General features: G+C 55.3%; 1 protein-coding gene across 1 annotated transcript in view; it reads left to right on the top strand.

The window, feature by feature from the left end:
* The window catches only part of LOC134341384 (low-density lipoprotein receptor-related protein 1-like), a 286,341-nt gene that overhangs the window by 250,870 nt on the left and 13,107 nt on the right, over positions 1-22,364 (top strand). Inside the window, exons 58-63 of the mRNA XM_063039246.1 lie at positions 13,151-13,270; positions 15,089-15,276; positions 16,245-16,450; positions 17,284-17,472; positions 18,380-18,528; positions 19,527-19,620. Of these exons, the coding sequence (XP_062895316.1) occupies positions 13,151-13,270; positions 15,089-15,276; positions 16,245-16,450; positions 17,284-17,472; positions 18,380-18,528; positions 19,527-19,620 (946 nt within the window). The remainder of the gene's footprint in view (positions 1-13,150; positions 13,271-15,088; positions 15,277-16,244; positions 16,451-17,283; positions 17,473-18,379; positions 18,529-19,526; positions 19,621-22,364) is intronic.

Genomic DNA, 22,364 nt, shown 5'->3' with positions numbered 1-22,364 from the left:
TCCCTAAACCTGGGTCAGACCCACACCAGGAGAACTGTGCACAGTTCCCATCTCCCTATCCCTGGGTCAGACCCACACCGGGAGCACCGTGCACAGTTCCCATCTCCCTATCCCTGGGTCAGACCCACACCGGGAGCACCATGCACAGTTCCCATCTCCCTATCCCTGGGTCAGACCCACACCGGGAGCACCGTGCACAGTTCCCATCTCCCTATCCCTGGGTCAGACCCACACCGGGAGCACCGTGCACAGTTCCTGTCTCCCTATCCCTGGGTCAGACCCACACCAGGAGTACCGTGCACAGTTCCCATCTCCCTATCCCTGGGTCAGACCCACACCGGGAGCACCGTGCACAGTTCCCATCTCCCTGTCCCTGGGTCAGACCCACACCGGGAGCACCGTGCACAGTTCCCATCTCCCTATCCCTGGGTCAGACCCACATCAGGAGCACCGTGCACAGTTCCCGTCTCCCTATCCCTGGGTCAGACCCACACCGGAAGCACCATGCACAGTTCCCATCTCCCTATCCCTGGGTCAGACCCACACCGGGAGCACTGTGCACAGTTCCCATCTCCCTATCCCTGGGTCAGACCCACACCAGGAGCACCATGCACAGTTCCCGTCTCCCTATCCCTGGGTCAGACCCACACCAGGAGAACCGTGCACAGTTCCCATCTCCCTATCCCTGCATCAGACCCACATTGGAAGCACCGTGCACAGTTCCCATCTCCCTATCCCTGGGTCAGACCCACACCGGGAGCACCGTGCACAGTTCCCATCTCCCTATCCCTGGGTCAGACCCACACCGGGAACACCATGCACAGTTCCTGTCTCCCTATCCCTGGGTCAGACCCAGAGCAGGAGTACTGTGCACAGTTCCCATCTCCCTGTCCCTGGGTCAGACCCACACCGGGAGCACCGTGCACAGTTCCCATCTCCCTATCCCTGGGTCAGACCCACACCGGGAGCACCGTGCACAGTTCCCATCTCCCTATCCCTGGGTCAGACCCACACCGGGAGCACCGTGCACAGTTCCCATCTCCCTATCCCTGGGTCAGACCCACACCGGGAGCACTGTGCACAGTTCCTGTCTCCCTGTCCCTGGGTCAGACTCACACTGGGATTATGGTGCACAGTTCCCAACTCCCTATCCCTGGGTCAGACCCACACTGGGAGCACCATGCACAGTTCCCATCTCCCTATCCCTGGGTCAGACCCACACCAGGAGCACCGTGCACAGTTCCCGTCTCCCTATCCCTGGGTCAGACCCACACCGGGAGCACCATGCACAGTTCCCGTCTCCCTATCCCTGGGTCAGACCCACACCAGGAGCACCGTGCACAGTTCCCATCTCCCTATCCCTGGGTCAGACCCACACCGGGAGCACTGTGCACAGTTCCCATCTCCCTGTCCTTGGGTCAGACCCACTTTGGAAGCACAGTGTAGAGTTCATATCTTCCTATACCTGGGTCAGACCCACACCGGGAGCACCGTGCACAGTTCCCGTCTCCCTATCCCTGGGTCAGACCCACACCGGGAGCACCGTGCACAGTTCCCGTCTCCCTATCCCTGGGTCAGACCCACACCGGGAGCACCGTGCACAGTTCCTGTCTCCCTGTCCCTGGGTAAGACCCACACCGGGATTACCATGCACAGTTCCCGTCTCCCTTTCCCTGTTTCAGAACCACACCAAGAGTACTGTGCACAGTTCCCGTCTCCCTATCCCTGGGTCAGACCCACACCGGGAGCACCGTGCACAGTTCCCGTCTCCCTATCCCTGGGTCAGACCCACACCGGGAGCACCGTGCACAGTTCCCGTCTCCCTATCCCTGGGTCAGACCCACACCGGGAGCACCATGCACAGTTCCCATCTCCCTATCCCTGGGTCAGACCCACACCGGGAGCACCGTGCACAGTTCCCATCTCCCTATCCCTGGGTCAGACCCACACTGGGAGCACCGTGCACAGTTCCCGTCTCCCTATCCCTGGGTCAGACCCACACCAGGAACACTGTGCACAGTTCCCATCTCCCTATCCCTGGGTCAGACCCACACCGGGAGCACCGTGCACAGTTCCCATCTCCCTGTCCCTGGGTCAGACCCACACCGGGAGCACCGTGCACAGTTCCCGTCTCCCTTTCCCTGGGTCAGACCCACACTGGGATTACCGTGCACAGTTCCCATCTCCCTATCCCTGGGTCAGACCCACACTGGGAGCACTGTGCACAGTTCCCATCTCCCTATCCCTGGGTCAGACCCACACCAGGAGCACCGTGCACAGTTCCCGTCTCCCTATCCCTGGGTCAGACCCACACCAGGAGCACCGTGCACAGTTCCCATCTCCCTATCCCTGGGTCAGACCCACACCGGGAGCACTGTACACAGTTCCCATCTCCCTATCCCTGGGTCAGACCCACTTTGGAAGCACAGTGTAGAGTTCATATCTTCCTATCCCTGGGTCAGACCCACACCGGGACACCGTGCACAGTTCCCATCTCCCTATCCCTGGGTCAGACCCACACCGGGAGCACCGTGCACAGTTCCCGTCTCCCTATCCCTGGGTCAGACCCACACCGGGAGCAGTGTGCACAGTTCCCGTCTCCCTATCCCTGGCTCAGACCCACATTGGGAGCACCGTGCACAGTTCCAGTCTCCCTATTCCTGGTTCAGACCCACATTGGCAACACCGTGCACAGTTCCCGTCTCCCTAACACTGGGTCAGACCCACACAGGGAGCACCGTAAAAAGTTCCCGTCTCCCTATCCCTGGGACAGACCCACACCGGGAGCACCGTGCACAGTTCCCGTCTCCCTGTCCCTGGGTCAGACCCACACCGGGAGCACCGTGCACAGTTCCCATCTCCCTATCCCTGGGTCAGACCCACAGTGGGAGCACTGTGCACAGTTCCCATCTCCCTATCCCTGGGTCAGACCCACACCGGGAGCACCATGCACAGTTCCCATCTCCCTATCCCTGGGTCAGACCCACACCGGGAGCACCATGCACAGTTCCCGTCTCCCTATCCCTGGGTCAGACCCACACCAGGAGAACCGTGCACAGTTCCCGTCTCCCTATCCCTGGGTCAGACCCACACCGGGAGCACCATGCACAGTTCCCGTCTCCCTATCCCTGGGTCAGACTCACACCGGGAGCACCGTGCACAGTTCCCATCTCCCTATCCCTGTGTCAGACCCACACCGGGAGCACCGTGCACAGTTCCTGTCTCCCTATCTGTAGGTCAGACCCAGAGCAGGAGAACCGTGCACAGTTCCCATCTCCCTATCCCTGGGTCAGACCCACACCGGAAGCACCGTGCACAGTTCCCATCTCCCTATCCCTGGGTCAGACCCACACCGGGAGCACTATGCACAGTTCTCATCTCCCTGTCCCTGGGTCAGACCCACACCGGGAGCACCGTGCACAGTTCCCGTCTCCCTATCCCTGGGTCAGACCCACACCGGGAGCACCGTGCACAGTTCCCATCTCCCTATCCCTGGGTCAGACCCACACCGGGAGCACCATGCACAGTTCCCGTCTCCCTATCCCTGGGTCAGACTCACACCGGGAGCACCGTGCACAGTTCCCATCTCCCTATCCCTGGGTAAGACCCACACCGGGAGCACCATGCACAGTTCCTGTCTCCCTATCCCTGGGTCAGACCCACACCAGGAGAACCGTGCACAGTCCCATCTCCCTATCCCTGGGTCAGAGCCACACCGGGAGCACCGTGCACAGTTCCCATCTCCCTATCCCTGGGTAAGACCCACACCAGGAGCACCATGCACAGTTCCTGTCTCCCTATCCCTGGGTCAGACTCACACCAGAAGAACCGTGTGCAGTCCCATCTCCCTATCCCTGGGTCAGACCCACACTGGGAGTACCGTGCACAGCTCCCATCTCCCTGTCCCTGAGTCAGACCCACAACGGGAGCACCGTGCACAGTTCCCATCTCCCTGTCGCTGGGTCAGACCCACACCCGGAGCACCCTGCACAGTTCCCATCTCCCTATTCCTGGGTCAGACCCACACCAGGAGCACCCTGCACAGTTCCAGTCTCCCTATCCCTGGGTCAGACCCACACCAGGAGCACCGTGCACAGTTCCAGTCTCCCTATCCCTGGGTCAGACCCAGATTGGAAGTACCATGCACAGTTCCCACCTCCGTATCCCTGGGTCAGACCCACACCCTAAGCACCGTGTGCAGTTCCCATCTCCCTATCCCTGGGTCAGACCCACACCGGGAACACCATGCACAATTCCTGTCTCCCTATCCCTTGGTCAGACCCATAGCAGGAGTACTGTGCACAGTTCCCATCTCCCTGTCCCTGGGTCAGACCCACACCGGGAGCACCGTGCACAGTTCCCATCTCCCTATCCCTGGGTCAGACCCATACTGGGAGCACTGTGCACAGTTCCCATCTCCCTATCCCTGGGTCAGACCCACACTGGGATTACCGTGCACAGTTCCCATCTCCTTATCCCTGGTTCAGACTCACACCGGGAGCACCGTGTACAGTTCTGGTCTCCCTGTCCCTGGGTCAGACCCACACTGGGAGCACCGTGCACAGTTCCCGTCTCCCTATCCCTGGGTCAGACCCACACCGGGACAACATGCACAGTTCCCGTCTCCCTATCCCTGGGTCAGACCCACACCGGGATAGCGTGCACAGTTCCCGTCTCCCTATCCCTGGCTCAGACCCACATTGGAAGCACCGTGCACAGTTTCCGTCTCCCTATCCCTGGGTCAGACCCACACCGGGAGCACCGTGCACAGTTCCCGTCTCCCTATCCCTGGTTCAGACCCACATTGGAAGCACCATGCACAGTTCCCGTCTCCCTATCCCTGGGTCAGACCCTCATTGGAAACACCATGCACAGTTCCCGTCTCCCTATCCCTGGGTCAGACTCACACCGGGAGCACCGTGCACAGTTCCCATCTCCCTATCCCTGGGTAAGACCCACACCGGGAGCACCATGCACAGTTCCAGTCTCCCTATCCCTGGGTCAGACCCACACCAGGAGAACCGTGCACAGTTCCCATCTCCCTATCCCTGGGTCAGACCCACACTGGGAGCACCGTGCACAGTTCCCATCTCCCTATCCCTGGGTCAGACCCACACCAGGAGCACCATGCACAGTTCCTGTCTCCCTATCCCTGGGTCAGACCCACACCAGGAGAACCGTGCACAGTCCCATCTCCCTATCCCTGGGTCAGACCCACACCGGGAGCACCGTGCACAGTTCCCATCTCCCTGTCCCTGGGTCAGACCCACACCGGGAGCACCGTGCACAGTTCCCATCTCCCTATCCCTGGGTCAGACCCACACCAGGAGCACCGTGCACAGTTCCAGTCTCCCTATCCCTGGGTCAGACCCAGATTGGAAGCACCATGCACAGTTCCCATCTCCGTATCCCTGGGTCAGACCCACACCGGGAACACCATGCACAATTCCTGTCTCCCTATCCCTAGGTCAGACCCAGACCAGGAGAACCGTGCACAGTTCCAGTCTCCCTATCCCTGGGTCAGACCCACATTGGAAGCACCATGCACAGTTCCCGTCTCCCTATCCCTGGGTCAGACTCACACCGGGAGCACCGTGCACAGTTCCCATCTCCCTATCCCTGTGTCAGACCCACACCGGGAGCACCATGCACAGTTCCTGTCTCCCTATCCCTGGGTCAGACTCACACCAGGAGAACCGTGCACAGTTCCCATCTCCCTATCCCTGGGTCAGACCCACACCGGGAGCACCGTGCACAGTTCCCATCTCCCTATCCCTGGGTCAGACCCACAACGGGAGCACCATGCACAGTTCCCATCTCCCTGTCCCTGGGTCAGACCCACACCGGGAGCACCGTGCACAGTTCCCGTCTTCCTATCCCTGAGTCAGACCCACACCGGGAGCACCGTGCACAGTTCCCATCTACCTATCCCTGGGTCAGACCCACATTGGAAGCACCATGCACAGTTCCCGTCTCCCTATCCCTGGGTCAGACTCACACCGGGAGCACCGTGCACAGTTCCCATCTCCCTATCCCTGGGTAAGACCCACACCGGGAGCACCATGCACAATTCCTGTCTCCCTATCCCTGGGTCAGACCCAGACCAGGAGAACCGTGCACAGTTCCCATCTCCCTATCCCTGGGTCAGAGCCACACCGGGAGCACCGTGCACAGTTCCCATCTCCCTATCCCTGGGTAAGACCCACACCAGGAGCACCATGCACAGTTCCTGTCTCCCTATCCCTGGGTCAGACTCACACCGGGACACCGTGCACAGTTCCCTTCTCCCTATCTTTGGGTCAGAGCCACACCGGGAGCACCATGCACAGTTCCTGTCTCCCTATCCCTGGGTCAGACCCACATTGGAAGCACCGTGCACAGTTCCCGTCTCCCTATCCCTGGGTCAGACCCACACCGGGACAACATGCACAGTTCCCGTCTCCCTATCCCTGGGTCAGACCCACACCGGGACAGCGTGCACAGTTCCCGTCTCCCTAACCCTGGCTCAGACCCACATTGGAAGCACCGTGCACAGTTTCCGTCTCCCTATCCCTGGTTTAGACCCACATTGGAAGCACCGTGTACAGTTCCTGTCTGCCTATCCCTGGGTCAGACCCACACCGGGACACCGTGCACAGTTCCCGTCTCCCTATCCCTGGGTCAGACCCACACCGGGAGCACCGTGCACAGTTATGGTCTCCCTGTCCCTGGGTCAGACCCACACTGGGAGCACCGTGCACAGTTCCCATCTCCCTATCCCTGGGTCAGACCCACATTGGAAGCACCGTGCACAGTTGCCATCTCCCTATCCCTGGGTCAGACCCAGATTGGAAGCACCATGCACAGTTCCCATCTCCGTATCCCTGGGTCAGACCCACACCGGGAACACCATGCACAATTCCTGTCTCCCTATCCCGAGGTCAGACCCAGACCAGGAGAACCGTGCACAGTTCCAGTCTCCCTATCCCTGGGTCAGACCCACATTGGAAGCACCATGCACAGTTCCCGTCTCCCTATCCCTGGGTCAGACTCACACCGGGAGCACCGTGCACAGTTCCCATCTCCCTATCCCTGTGTCAGACCCACACCGGGAGCATCATGCACAATTCTTGTCTCCCTATCCCTAGGTCAGACCCAGAGCAGGAGAACCGTGTACAGTTCCCATCTCCCTATCCCTGGGTCAGACCCACACCGGGAGCACCGTGCACAGTTCCCATCTCCCTCTCCCTGGGTCAGACCCACAACGGGAGCACCTTGCACAGTTCTCATCTCCCTATCCCTGGGTCAGACTCACACCGGGAGCACCGTGCACAGTTCCCATCTCCCTATCCCTGGGTAAGACCCACACCGGGAGCACCATGCACAATTCCTGTCTCCCTATCCCTGGGTCAGACCCACACCAGGAGAACCGTGCACAGTTCCCATCTCCCTATCCCTGGGTCAGACCCACACCGGGAGCACCGTGCACAGTTCCCATCTCCCTGTCCCTGGGTCAGACCCACAACGGGAGCACCGTGCACAGTTCCCATCTCCCTATCCCTGGGTCAGACCCACATCAGGAGCACCGTGCACAGTTCCAGTCTCCCTATCCCTGGGTCAGACCCAGATTGGAAGCACCATGCACAGTTCCCATCTCCCTATCCCTGGGTCAGACCCACACCGGGAGCACCGTGCACAGTTCCCATCTCCCTATCCCTGGGTAAGACCCACACCAGCAGCACCATGCACAGTTCCTGTCTCCCTATCCCTGGGTCAGACCCACACCAGGAGAACCGTGTACAGTCCCATCTCCCTATCCCTGGGTCAGACCCAGATTGGAAGCACCGTGCACAGCTCCCATCTCCCTATCCCTGGGTCAGACCCACACCGTGAACACCGTGTACAATTCCCATCTCCCTATCCCTGGGTCAGACCCACACCGGGAACACCATGCACAATTCCTGTCTCCCTATCCCTGGGTCAGACCCAGACCAGGAGAACCGTGTACAGTCCCATCTCCCTGTCTCTGGGTCAGACCCACACCGGGAGCACCGTGCACAGTTCCCATCTCCCTGTCCCTGGGTCAGACCCACACCGGGACCACCGTGCACAGTTCCCATCTCCCTGTCCCTGGGTCAGACCCACACCGGGACCACCGTGCACAGTTCCCATCTCCCTATCCCTGGGTCAGAGCCACACCGGGAGCACTGTGCACAGTTCCTGTCTTCCTGTCCCTGGGTCAGACTCACACTGGGATTATGGTGCACAGTTCCCAACTCCCTATCCCTGGGTCAGACCCACACTGGGAGCACCATGGATAGTTCCCATCTCCCTGTCCCTGGGTCAGACCCACACCAGGAGCACCGTGCACAGTTCCAGTCTCCCTATCCCTGGTAAGACCCACACTGGGAGCACCATGCACAGTTCCTGTCTCCCTATCCCTAGGTCAGACCCACACCAGGAGAACCGTGTACAGTCCCATCTCCCTATCCCTGGGTCAGACCCACACCGGGAGCACTGTGCACAGTTCCCATCTCCCTGTCCTTGGGTCAGACCCACTTTGGAAGCACAGTGTAGAGTTCATATCTTCCTATACCTGGGTCAGACCCACACCGGGACACCGTGCACAGTTCCCGTATCCCTATCCTTGGGTCAGACCCACACCGGGAGCACCGTGCACAGTTCCTGTCTCCCTATCCCTGGGTCAGACCCACATTGGAAGCACCGTGCACAGTTCCTGTCTCCCTATCCCTGGGTCAGACCCACACCGGGATACCATGCACAGTTCCCGTCTCCCTATCCCTGGGTCAGACCCACACCGGGACAGTGTGCACAGTTCCCGTCTCCCTATCCCTGGCTCAGACCCACATTGGAAGCACCGTGTACAGTTCCTGTCTCCCTATCCCTGGGTCAGACCCACACCGGGACACCGTGCACAGTTCCCGTCTCCCTATCCCTGGGTCAGACCCAGATTGGAAGCACCATGCACAGTTCCCATCTCCGTATCCCTGGGTCAGACCCACACCGTGAGCACCGTGTACAGTTCCCATCTCCCTATCCCTGGGTCAGACCCACACTGGGAACACCGTGCACAATTCCTGTCTCCCTATCCCTAGGTCAGACCCAGACCAGGTGAACCGTGTACAGTCCCATCTCCCTATCCCTGGGTCAGAGCCACACCGGGAGCACCGTGCACAGTTCCCATCTCCCTGTCCCTGGGTCAGACCCACACCGGGACCACCGTGCACAGTTCCCGTCTTCCTGTCCCTGGGTCAGACTCACACTGGGATTACGGTGCACAGTTCCCAACTCCCTATCCCTGGGTCAGACCCACACTGGGAGCACTGTGCATAGTTCCCATCTCCCTGTCCCTGGGCAGACCCACACCAGGAGCACCGTGCACAGTTCCAGTCTCCCTATCCCTGGTAAGACCCACACCAGGAGAACCGTGTACAGTCCCATCTCCCTATCCCTGGGTCAGACCCACACCGGGAGCACTGTACACAGTTCCCATCTCCCTATCCCTGGGTCAGACCCACTTTGGAAGCACAGTGTAGAGTTCATATCTTCCTATCCCTGGGTCAGACCCACACCGGGACACCGTGCACAGTTCCCATCTCCCTATCCCTGGGTCTGACCCACACCGGGACACCGTGCACAGTTCCCGTCTCCCTATCCTTGGGTCAGAGCCACACCGGGACAGTGTGCACAGTTCCCGTCTTCCTATCCCTGGCTCAGACCCAGATTGGAAGCACCGTGCACAGTTTCCGTCTCCCTATCCCTGGTTTAGACCCACATTGGAAGCACCGTGTACAGTTCCTGTCTGCCTATCCCTGGGTCAGACCCACACCGGGACACCGTGCACAGTTCCCGTCTCCCTATCCCTGGGTCAGACCCACACCGGGAGCACCGTGCACAGTTCCCGTCTCCCTATCCCTGGGACAGACCCACACTGGGACACCGTGCACAGTTCCCATCTCCCTGTCCCTGGCTCAGACCCACATTGGAAGCACCGTGCACAGTTGCCATCTCCCTATCCCTGGGTCAGACCCACTTTGGAAGCACCGTGCACAGTTCCCATCTCCCTATCCCTGGGTCAGACCCACACCGGGAGCACCGTGCACAGTTCCCATCTCCCTATCCCTGGGTCAGACCCACACCGGGAGCACCGCGCACAGTTCCCGTCTCCCTGTCCCTGCGTCAGACCCACACTGGGAACATTGTGCAGAATTCCTGTCTCCCTATCCCTGGGTCAGACCTACACCGGGAGTACCGTGCACAGTTCCCATCTCCCTATCCCTGGTGGGTCAGACCCACACCGTGAGCACAGTGCACAGTTCCCGTCTCCCTATCCCTGGTTCAGACCCACATTGGAAGCACCGTGCACAGTTCCCGTCTCCCTATCCCTGGGTAAGACCCACACCGGGAGCACCATGCACAATTCCTGTCTCCCTATCCCTGGGTCAGACCCACACCAGGAGAACCGTGTACAGTCCCATCTCCCTATCCCTGGGTCAGACCCACACCGGGAGCACCGTGCACAGCTCCCATCTCCCTGTGCCTGGGTCAGACCCACAACGGGAGCACCGTGCACAGTTCCCATCTCCCTATCCCTGGGTCAGACCCACATCAGGAGCACCGTGCACAGTTCCAGTCTCCCTATCCCTGGGTCAGACCCAGATTGGAAGCACCATGCACAGTTCCCATCTCCCTATCCCTGGGTCAGACCCACACCGTGAACACCGTGTACAGTTCCCATCTCCCTATCCCTGGGTCAGACCCACACCGGGAACACCATGCACAATTCCTGTCTCCCTATCCCTAGGTCAGACCCAGACCAGGAGAACCGTGTACAGTCCCATCTCCCTGTCTCTGGGTCAGAGCCACACCGGGAGCACCGTGCACAGTTCCCATCTCCCTGTCCCTGGGTCAGACCCACACCGGGACCACCGTGCACAGTTCCCATCTCCCTGTCCCTGGGTCAGACCCACACCGGGACCACCGTGCACAGTTCCCATCTCCCTATCCCTGGGTCAGAGCCACACCGGGAGCACTGTGCACAGTTCCTGTCTCCCTATTCCTGGGTAAGACCCACACTGGGAGCACCATGCACAGTTCCTGTCTCCCTATCCCTAGGTCAGACCCACACCAGGAGAACCGTGTACAGTCCCATCTCCCTATCCCTGGGTCAGACCCACACCGGGAGCACTGTGCACAGTTCCCATCTCCCTATCCCTGGGTCAGACCCACTTTGGAAGCACAGTGTAGAGTTCATATCTTCCTATCCCTGGGTCAGACCCACACCGGGACACCGTGCACAGTTCCCGTCTCCCTATCCCTGGGTCAGACCCACACCGGGAGCACCGTGCACAGTTCCCGTCTCCCTATCCCTGGTTCAGACCCACATTGGAAGCACCGTGCACAGTTCCCGTCTCCCTATCCCTGGGTAAGACCCACACCGGGAGCACCATGCACAATTCCTGTCTCCCTATCCCTGAGTCAGACCCACACCAGGAGAACCGTGTACAGTCCCATCTCCCTATCCCTGGGTCAGACCCACTTTGGAAGCACAGTGTAGAGTTCATATCTTCCTATCCCTGGGTCAGACCCACACCGGGACACCGTGCACAGTTCCCGTCTCCCTATCCTTGGGTCAGAGCCACACCGGGAGCACCGTGCACAGTTCCTGTCTCCCTATCCCTGGGTCAGACCCACATTGGAAGCACCGTGCACAGTTCCCGTCTCCCTATCCCTGGGTCAGACCCACACTGGGACACCGTGCACAGTTCCCGTATCCCTATCCTTGGGTCCGACCCACACCGGGAGCACCGTGCACAGTTCCTGTCTCCCTATCCCTGGTAAGACCCACACTGGGAGCACCATGCACAGTTCCTGTCTCCCTATCCCTAGGTCAGACCCACACCAGGAGAACCGTGTACAGTCCCATCTCCCTATCCCTGGGTCAGACCCACACCGGGACACCGTGCACAGTTCCCTTCTCCCTATCCTTGGGTCAGAGCCACACCGGGAGCACCATGCACAGTTCCTGTCTCCCTATCCCTGGGTCAGACCCACATTGGAAGCACCGTGCACAGTTCCCGTCTCCCTATCCCTGGGTCAGACCCACACCGGGACAACATGCACAGTTCCCGTCTCCCTATCCCTGGGTCAGACCCACACCGGGACAGCGTGCACAGTTCCCGTCTCCCTAACCCTGGCTCAGACCCACATTGGAAGCACCGTGCACAGTTTCCGTCTCCCTATCCCTGGTTTAGACCCACATTGGAAGCACCGTGTACAGTTCCTGTCTCCCTATCCCTGGGTCAGACCCACACCGGGACACCGTGCACAGTTCCCGTCTCCCTATCGCTGGGTCAGACCCAGATTGGAAGCACCGTGTAGAGTTCATATCTTCCTGTCCCTGGGTCAGACCAGACTGTTTCCTCTTGTATTAGATGTTTCAACCTTGAGGACAAAGATACAGGCTGGCTACTCTGTCTTCACTTGCCCGCACGCACTACCTCTGTTCTTGGTTTATAAGACCATTACTTTCTTAAACTTATAAAGTGTTAGAAGTTTAGTTTGAAAGAGTGCCGAGAAAATCTGCAAGGATCTTCCTGAGAATTGGCTTGCAGACCTGAGATACAGGGAAAGGTTGAATAGATTTAGACTCTTTATTCACTGGAGCATGGAATGAGAGGAGCTTTAATAGAGGTATACAAGATTATGAGGGATACATCGATCTTCGGGGAAATATTTAAATGAAACATGCGAGGGAATTTCCTCACTCAGAGGGTGGTGAGTGTGGAATGAGCTGCCAGCAGAAGTGGTGAATGCAGATTCAAGTGTAGCATTTAAGTGGAGTTTGGATTGATACATAGAATGATGGGGTTTAAAGGGCTATGGTCCAGGTGCAGGTGGAATGGACTGAGCAGAAGACCAGACTGGCATGGACTAGACGAACTGAAAGGCGTGATTCTGTGCTGTAGTGTTCTATGACCCTCCCCTTAGTCTTTGCAGTTCCAGAGGAAACTCTGGTCTGTTTGAAAAGCCCGGCTCGTGTATATTTAGCCACGTGGTTGTTCCAGCCACAGCGGTCTTTTGCGCCTGTTCCCCATTTCCTTTTACTTCTGCAGATCACATAATGCTGATTTTATGTGATCTGTCCTAGGGCCTCAACAACGCAGTGGCTTTGGACTTCAATTACAGGGAGCAGCACGTGTACTGGACGGATGTCACCACACAAGGCAGCATGATCCGCAGGATGCATCTGAATGGCAGCAATGTGGAGGTGAGTGACTGATGTCCCTCTCCCCACCCAATCCCCAACCTCCCTGGGAGCCTGAGCAAAGACAGACACAAAACTGGTGGTGTTTTGGACAGCGAGGAAGGTTGTCAAGGATTAGAGCGAGGTCTTGTTGCCTCATTAGTGGTCCCAAAAAATTAGTGGACCTCTAATGAGCCTATGACAAGATCTCACTCTAATCCCATGTGTATTGGATTAAACTCCATCTGCTATTTCTCAGCCCACCTCCAAGGTCAAAGATGAATTTATTGTCACAGGCATAAGTACATGTATGTGCAGGTGCAGTGAAAATCTTGTTGCAGCATTGCAGGCAAGTGGTACATAATAAATAAAAACAAGAGCAGAAGTGGCCATCTGGCCTGTCAGGCTTGTTCTGCCGTTCAGTAAGGTCACCGCTGATCTGGCTGTGGACTCAGCTCTATCTACTTGTCTTTTCCCACAACCATTGATTCCTCTGCTGTACCGAAATCTATCTAATTATGTCTTAAATATATTTAATGGAATTCCCTTTCCTACTTCTCTGGCAGAGAATCCCACAGATTCACTACTCTCTGGGAAAAGCAGTTTCTCCTCATCTACATCCAAAATCGATTCCTCCTGATCTTGAAGCTGTGTCCCCTTGTTCCAGTATCACACACCAGTGGAAACAACTTTCCTGCCTCTATCTTACCTGTCCCTCCAATAATCTTATATGAAGCAAAAAACAAAAAAAATCACGACATATGTCAGCGATAATAAACTTGATTCTGATTCTCTAAGATTCTTTCTCATTGTTTTGACTTCCAGCAAGTACAAACCCAGGAGTCTCAATCTCTCTCATAGGTTAATCCCCTCAATTACCAAATCAGCCTAATCGATCAATATCATCAGAGACACAACATTCACAAGAAAAATATAAATTAGACACAATTTCTACAAGAAAGAACAACATTAAAAAGATAAACAGAATCCTGAAGTCCATGGTAGTGCAAAGTGGTCACAGTGTTGCTATATTATTTAGTGATCAGGGTTGTGCTGATTGGTTTTTGAACCGAATGGTTAAAGGAAAGTAGGTATTCCTGAACCTGGTGGTGTGGGACTTCAGGTTTTGATGATGAATGTTGCCTCCTGTAGACATCACTGATGGAGGGAAGGGATGTGCCCATAATGTATAGGGCAGAGTCCATTACTCTCCATTACTTCTTGCATTCCTGTGTGTTTGAATTGTTGTACCAGACCATGATGCAAACAGTCAGGACACTTCCAACAGTACTTCTGTAGAAGTTTGAAGAGTATTCGGTGATATTCTGAGCCTCCTAAACCTGCTATGAAAATAAAGATGCTGGCAAGCCTTCCTTGTGAATGTGTCTGTGTGCTAGGCCCAGGACAGGTCATCAAGGTGTTACTCCACCACCCTTCCATTTGCTGATGTCAATGATCAATTCTTTTAATTTTACTGATGTTGAGTGATAGGTTGTTGTTAAACGCCATCTGCCATTTCACAGCCCTCTTCAGCAACACCTTGATATCAGCCTGCCGCCAAAACTACCCGCAACGTATCAACAACTCCACCACACTCTAATGATTTGGATTAGACATATGCACACGCGTGCACACAGACCCACACATACAGTGACACACAGAGTAACACACTGTGAAATACATTGACACACACAGTGATGCGTGCACAGAGCATTGGCGGTCAGGATCGAACTGGTTCTCAGCGGTTCCATCCACTGAGTCTCAGTTGTGTGCATTAAGGCAAGCCTGCGATGTGTGGTAACCTGTTATGCGTGCTTCTGTTCCCCCTGTACTCCCCTCCAGGTGCTGCACAGGACAGGGCTCAGTAACCCGGATGGACTGGCTGTGGACTGGGTGGGTGAGAACCTGTACTGGTGCGACAAGGGCAGGGACACCATTGAGCTCTCCAAACTGAATGGAGCCTACCGCTCTGTGCTAGTCAACACTGGACTGAGGGAGCCTCGGGCTCTAGCTGTTGACGTCAGGAATGGGTGAGCTCCCTCTCCCTCTCTTTGCTCCATCTCCCTCACATACCCTTGTTTCTGCTCCCTCTCTCCCTCTGCTCCTTCTTTCCCACGCCCCTCTCTCCTCCTGCTCCTTCTCTCCCACATTCCTCTCTCTCATTCCTTCTGTCCACGTTCCCTCTCTCCCCCATTACTCCTCTCCCCATTCCTTCTCTCACCCACTCCATCTCCCCGTTCCCTCTCCTCTTTCCCTCTCTCCCTGTTGTTTCTCTCACCCTGTTCCTTCTCTCACCCACACCGTCTCCCCATTCTCCCTCTCCTCGTTCCCTCTCTCCACTGTTTGCTCTCTCACCCATTCCCTGGCTCTCCTGTTCCTTCTGCCCCCCATTTCCCCTCCCTCTGCCCTACTCCCCTCCCTCCTCCCTTTCTCCCCAATTCCTGTTTCCTATTTCCCCAACCTTGCTCTCTCACCCTCTCTTCCCTCCTTCTCTCATGCTTCTTCTCTTCCCCAACATTCCATTTCTCTTCCCTTTAGTTCCATCCCTACCTTTTCCTTCACTCCCTCCCTTTCATATTCCCCTGCTTTCTCTTCCCTCCCACTTACTCACTTCCCCTCTCTACTCTTTGCAACCTCTGTTACATCTACCCCTCTTCACTCCCTCCCTCCCTCAATTCCCCTCTCCTTTTTTCCAATCTCTTTATTTTCCCAATCTCTTTATTTTCCCTTCTCTTCCTCTTAAAGCACACCCTCGCCTGCCCACTCCCTCACCAGTGATGACAACACACACACATGCACACACATACACACACACACATACACACACACACACACACACACACACACACTCACACACACACACACACACACACACACACACACACACACACACACACACCGCCTGCAATCAGGACCTCACCACCTCCACTCTGTTTCCCTTACCCTGCCCACTGAGCATACTCACATACTGTCACTTCCATCTCTGCTCCCCACTCAGCTACCTGTACTGGTCAGATTGGGGCGACCACCCGCACATTGGCAGGATTGGCATGGACGGCTCCAACAGAAGTGTGGTGGTGGACACCAAGATCACCTGGCCCAACGGCCTCACACTCGACTACGTCAACGACCGAATCTACTGGGCTGATGCACGTGAGGACTACATCCAGTTTGCGGACCTCGATGGTGCCAACAGACACATAGGTGCGTGGTCATCTCGCTCTTGAGCTCAGGGATACGAGGCAGTTGATGAAGGAGGAGGGAGAGAGGCGAGGAGGTGTAGGGAAGGAGTACCAGAGCTCGGGGAACTGGAGGGGGAGAAAGGGGAAGAGGGGAAAAGTGGGGTGGGGAGCAAGTTTCAGGGTTCAGAGACTCAGGCAGCTGACAGAGGAGGGGGGGGGGGAGAGAGAGAGAAAGGGGGAAGAGAGCGAGTCCAGACAGAAGTGACTGAAGATAACTGGCAAAGCTAAACTTTAGAATTAGTTTACATACTTTGAAGTTATACAGGAATCTTTTGGTTCTTTTGTGGAAGTTTTGATTTGATTTTAAACGTAAGGGCTTGTTCCTAACTTAATGTTTACACTTCCTTTTTCCCTTTTCGTGGAGAGAATATGTTAATATGTTGTAGGTAGGATTTTTTTAAGAGTACACATCCTAGAGACTAAATTGAGTAATCTGCATTACTGTGTTGTATTCTTTTGTTGTAATAATGAGATTCCTCAAACCATTCGAAGTGTGACATTTTTGTATCTGGGAATAGAAGTAAATGAATTGTCTTGAAAACAAAAGGGGTGATGAGGCGGGAGCGCTGTGCTGCTGGGAGGGAGGTCAGGGAGATTCTTGGGAAGAAAACGTAGTTGATTCTTAGATAGGAACATGGATGAGAGAAAAATGGAGGTTTATTTAGGAGGGAAGGGTTAGATTGATTATAAATTAGGCTAATGTCAGCACAACATCATGGGCTGAATGGTCTTTGAAATGATGGACCCTTCCAGAGCAAGCATACACTAATTATCTTCTCCCTCTCTCGTTGGCAGTTCTGGACCACGACATCCCTCACATCTTCGCCTTGACCCTCTTCGAGGACTTCATCTACTGGACGGACTGGGAGACCAAGTCTGTCAACCGCGCCCACAAGAGCACGGGGAGCAACAAGACGCTTTTGATCAGCACACTACACCGCCCCATGGACATTCACATCTATCATCCCTACAGACAGCCCGAAGGTACTGCTGATTACTCCTCAGCATTGGCCTCTGAGACCCTATTCATCGTGACCTCACGGAAACAGGCCCTTCGGTCTAACTGGCCCACGGTGATCGAGATGCTCCAATTATTCCATATCCCTCTAAAACTTTCCTATCCATATACCTGTAGAAGTATCTGTTAAATGTTTTTAATGTACCTGCCTTAATCACTTCCTGCAGCAGCTCATTCTGGGTAATGAGTTTCCCCCTCAAATTTTTATTAAATCTGTCTCCTCACCTTTAACCTGTTCCCTCTAGTTCTTGATTCCCCAACTGTGGGGAAAAGATTGTGACTGTCCACCTTATCTACACTTCTCGTGGTTTTGCAAACCTTCACAAGGTCACTCCTTACCCCACTGTTCCTTCAGGAGGAACAGAACCAGCTTGTCTGGTCTTTACTCATGACTAACACACTCTATCTCGGGCAAGGTCCTGGTGAATCTCCCTCTGCATCCTCTCCAGCTCTGTCACTCCCTCCCTGTAACGTTGTGGGGACCAGAACTGCACACACCACTCCAGCCTGTGGATGAACCAGTGTGTTATGACGTTGTAATCATAACCCTGCTGTGATATTATTCATATAGCACAGAAACAGGTGTTCTCTCTCTCCCTCCCACTCCTTCTCTTCCATCTCTGTCTCCCTCCCCCCCTCCACTTTCCCCGATCCTCAACTCCAGCCCACTCCTCTTTGTATACTCCCTGCTCTCCACACCTTCTCTTTCTCCCCCCCATGTCACTCTTTCCACCTCTCTCCTCTCCTCCCTTTCTCTCCCTCTCTCTCTGTCTCTCTTCCTGCATCTCTCTCACCCTTCTCTCCCACCCACTTTCTATCAGTGAAAACCACAATATGCATAGTACTGACATCTCACTCTCTTTCCCCCCACAGTTCCCAATCACCCCTGCAGGAAAGACAATGGGGGCTGCAGCAACCTCTGCCTGCTGTCCCCAGGCGGTGGATATCGGTGTGCCTGTCCCACCAATTTCTACCTGGCTGCAGATGGCAAAACCTGCCTCTCCAACTGCACCGCAAGTCAGGTGAGAGAGGGACAGTGAAAAGGGAGCGCTGTTGGTGGGGCAGTGAAAATGGAGCACTGTGGGAGGGAGATAGTGAGGAGGGAGCACTGCTGGAAGGGTAGGGAGGAGGGAGCACCACACTGTGTGAGGCAAAGTAGCCCACAGAATTTGTTCTGTGCCTTGCAAGGGGTGTAGATGGGGTGAATTCACTTATCTTTTTCCAGGGTTGGTAAATTGAGAACTAGAGGGCACAGGTTTAAGATGAGAGAGGAAAGATTTAATAGGAACCTGAGGGACAACTTTTTCATCCAGAGGGTGGTCTGTACATGGAACAAGCTGCCAGAGAAAATGGTTGACGCAGGTATGTTAACTATATTTAAGCTACACTTGGACAAGTACACAGGTAGGAAAAGTTTAGAGGGATATGGGACAAATATGGGCAAATAAGGCTAGTTTCGTGGGGACCCTACTTCCTCAGACCTATCTGGAACCATATTTGGGGTATTGTATTCAGTTTGGTCACAATACGACAGGAAAGAGGCTATTCAGCTGGAAAGAGTGTAGAGGAAGATTTACAAGGATGTTGCAGGACTTGGGGGTCTGAGTTACAGAGCGAAATTAGGCAGGTTGGCATTTTATTTATTTGAGTTTAAGTGACTGATAGGTGACTTTAGAGAAGTTTATAAAATCATGAGGATTTTAGAATGGACGCAGTCTTTTTCCCCAAAGAATCAGAGGGCATAGGTTTAAGGTGAGAGGGGAAAGATTTAATAGGAACCTGAGATGCAACTTTTTTTCTGTGGTATGAGCTGCCAGAGAAAATGGTTGAGGGGTTTTCAACCTTTTTTTATATCACAGAACAATGCCATTAAGCAAGGGGTCTGTGGATTTAGAGGAATGTGGGCCTAAAACTGGCAAATGTGACTGACTTAGATTGGAATTTTGATCATTGTAGAGGGAACAGTTTCCATTTGGTAATTGGACAGCTCATGTTGACCTTTGTGCTGGTGCCTCTACAGTTTGTGTGCAAGAACGACAAGTGTATTCCTTTCTGGTGGAAATGCGACACAGAGGATGACTGCGGCGATCGCTCAGATGAGCCAGAAGATTGCCGTGAGTATTGGCGAAGGAATCCATCTCGTGATACATTCCTGGGTTTAGGCACTGGGTGAAGTTCCCTCTGCCCTGTCCCATCACATACTTCTCGGTTTAGACACAGGGTGAAGCTCCCTCCACCCCATCCCATCTCACACTCCCAGGGTCAGACACGGAGTGAATCTCCCTCCACACTGTCCCATCACACACTCCCAGGGTCAGAAACAGAGTGAATCTCCCTCCACACCGTCCCATCACACACTCCCAGGGTCAGACACAGAGTGAATCTCACTCCACACTGTCCCATCACACACTCCCGGAGTCAGACACAGAGTAAATCTCCCTCCACACTGTCCCATCACACACTCCCAGGGTCAGACACAGAGTGAATCTCCCTCCGCACTGTCCAATCACACACTCCCAGGGTCAGACACAGAGTGAATCTCCCTCCACATCGTCCCATCACACACTCCCGGGGTCAGACACAGAGTGAATCTCCCTCCACACTGTCCCATCACACACACCCAGGGTCAGACACAGAGTGAATCTCCCTCCACACTGTCCCATCACACACTCCCAGGGTCAGACACAGAGTGAATCTCACTCCACACTGTCCCATCACACACTCCCGGGGTCAGACACAGAGTGAATCTCCCTCCACACTGTCCCATCACACACTCCCAGGGTCAGACATAGAGTGAATCTCACTCCACACTATCCCATCACACACTCCCGGGGCCAGACACAGAGTGAATCTCCCTCCACACTATCCCATCACACACTCCCGGGGTCAGACACAGAGTGAATCTCCCTCCACACTGTCCCATCACACACACCCAGGGTCAGAAACAGAGTGAATCTCCCTCCACACTGTCCCATCACACACTCCTGGGGTCAGACACAGAGTGAATCACCCTCCACACCATCCCATCAAACATACCAGGATCAGATACATAGTGAATCTCCCTCCACACCGTCCCATCACACACTCCCAGGGTCAGACATAGAGTGAATCTCCCTCCACACTGTCCGACCACATAATCCCGGGGTCAGACACAGAGTGAATCTCCCTCTACACCATCCCATCACACACTCCCAGGGTCAGACACAGAGTGAATCTCCCTCCTTACTGTCCAAATCACACACTCCCGGGGTCAGACACAGAGTGAATCTCCCTCCACACTGTCCCATCACACACACCCAGGGTCAGACACAGAGTGAATCTCCCTCCACACCGTCCCATTACACACTCCCAGGGTCAGACACAGAGTGAATCTCCCCCCACACCGTCCCATCACACACTCCCAGGGTCAGACACAGAGTGAATCTCCCTCCACACTGTCCCATCACACACTCCCAGGGTCAGACACAGAGTGAATCTCCCTCTACACTGTCCCATCACACACTCCCAGGGTCAGACACAGAGTGAATCTCCCTCCACCCCATCCCATCACACACTCCCAGGGTCAGACACAGAGTGAATCTCCCTCCACACCGTCACATCACACACTCCCGGGGTCAGACACAGAGTGAATCTCCCTCCACCCCATCCCATCACACACTCCCGGGGTCAGACACAGAGTGAATCTCACTCCACACTGTCCCATCACACACTCCCGGAGTCAGACACAGAGTAAATCTCCCTCCACACTGTCCCATCACACACTCCCAGGGTCAGACACAGAGTGAATCTCCCTCCGCACTGTCCAATCACACACTCCCAGGGTCAGACACAGAGTGAATCTCCCTCCACATCATCCCATCACACACTCCCGGGGTCAGACACAGAGTGAATCTCCCTCCACACTGTCCCATCACACACACCCAGGGTCAGACACAGAGTGAATCTCCCTCCACACTGTCCCATCACACACTCCCAGGGTCAGACATAGAGTGAATCTCACTCCACACTGTCCCATCACACACTCCTGGGGTCAGACACAGAGTGAATCTCCCTCCACACTGTCCCATCACACACTCCCAGGGTCAGACATAGAGTGAATCTCACTCCACACTATCCCATCACACACTCCCGGGGCCAGACACAGAGTGAATCTCCCTCCACACTGTCCCATCACACACTCCCGGGGTCAGACACAGAGTGAATCTCCCTCCACACTGTCCCATCACACACACCCAGGGTCAGAAACAGAGTGAATCTCCCTCCACACTGTCCCATCACACACTCCTGGGGTCAGACACAGAGTGAATCACCCTCCACACCATCCCATCAAACATACCAGGATCAGATACATAGTGAATCTCCCTCCACACCGTCCCATCACACACTCCCAGGGTCAGACATAGAGTGAATCTCCCTCCACACTGTCCGACCACATAATCCCGGGGTCAGACACAGAGTGAATCTCCCTCTACACCATCCCATCACACACTCCCAGGGTCAGACACAGAGTGAATCTCCCTCCTTACTGTCCAAATCACACACTCCTGGGGTCAGACACAGAGTGAATCTCCCTCCACACTGTCCCATCACACACACCCAGGGTCAGACACAGAGTGAATCTCCCTCCACACCGTCCCATTACACACTCCCAGGGTCAGACACAGAGTGAATCTCCCCCCACACCGTCCCATCACACACTCCCAGGGTCAGACACAGAGTGAATCTCCCTCCACACTGTCCCATCACACACTCCCAGGGTCAGACACAGAGTGAATCTCCCTCTACACTGTCCCATCACACACTCCCAGGGTCAGACACAGAGTGAATCTCCCTCCACCCCATCCCATCACACACTCCC

The sequence above is a fragment of the Mobula hypostoma genome (assembly GCF_963921235.1).
Source record: "Mobula hypostoma chromosome X1 unlocalized genomic scaffold, sMobHyp1.1 SUPER_X1_unloc_1, whole genome shotgun sequence".
Taxonomy (NCBI): Eukaryota; Metazoa; Chordata; class Chondrichthyes; order Myliobatiformes; family Myliobatidae; genus Mobula; species Mobula hypostoma.
Note: the sequence above shows the minus strand (reverse complement) of the source record. Positions and strands in the feature narration are given on the sequence as shown.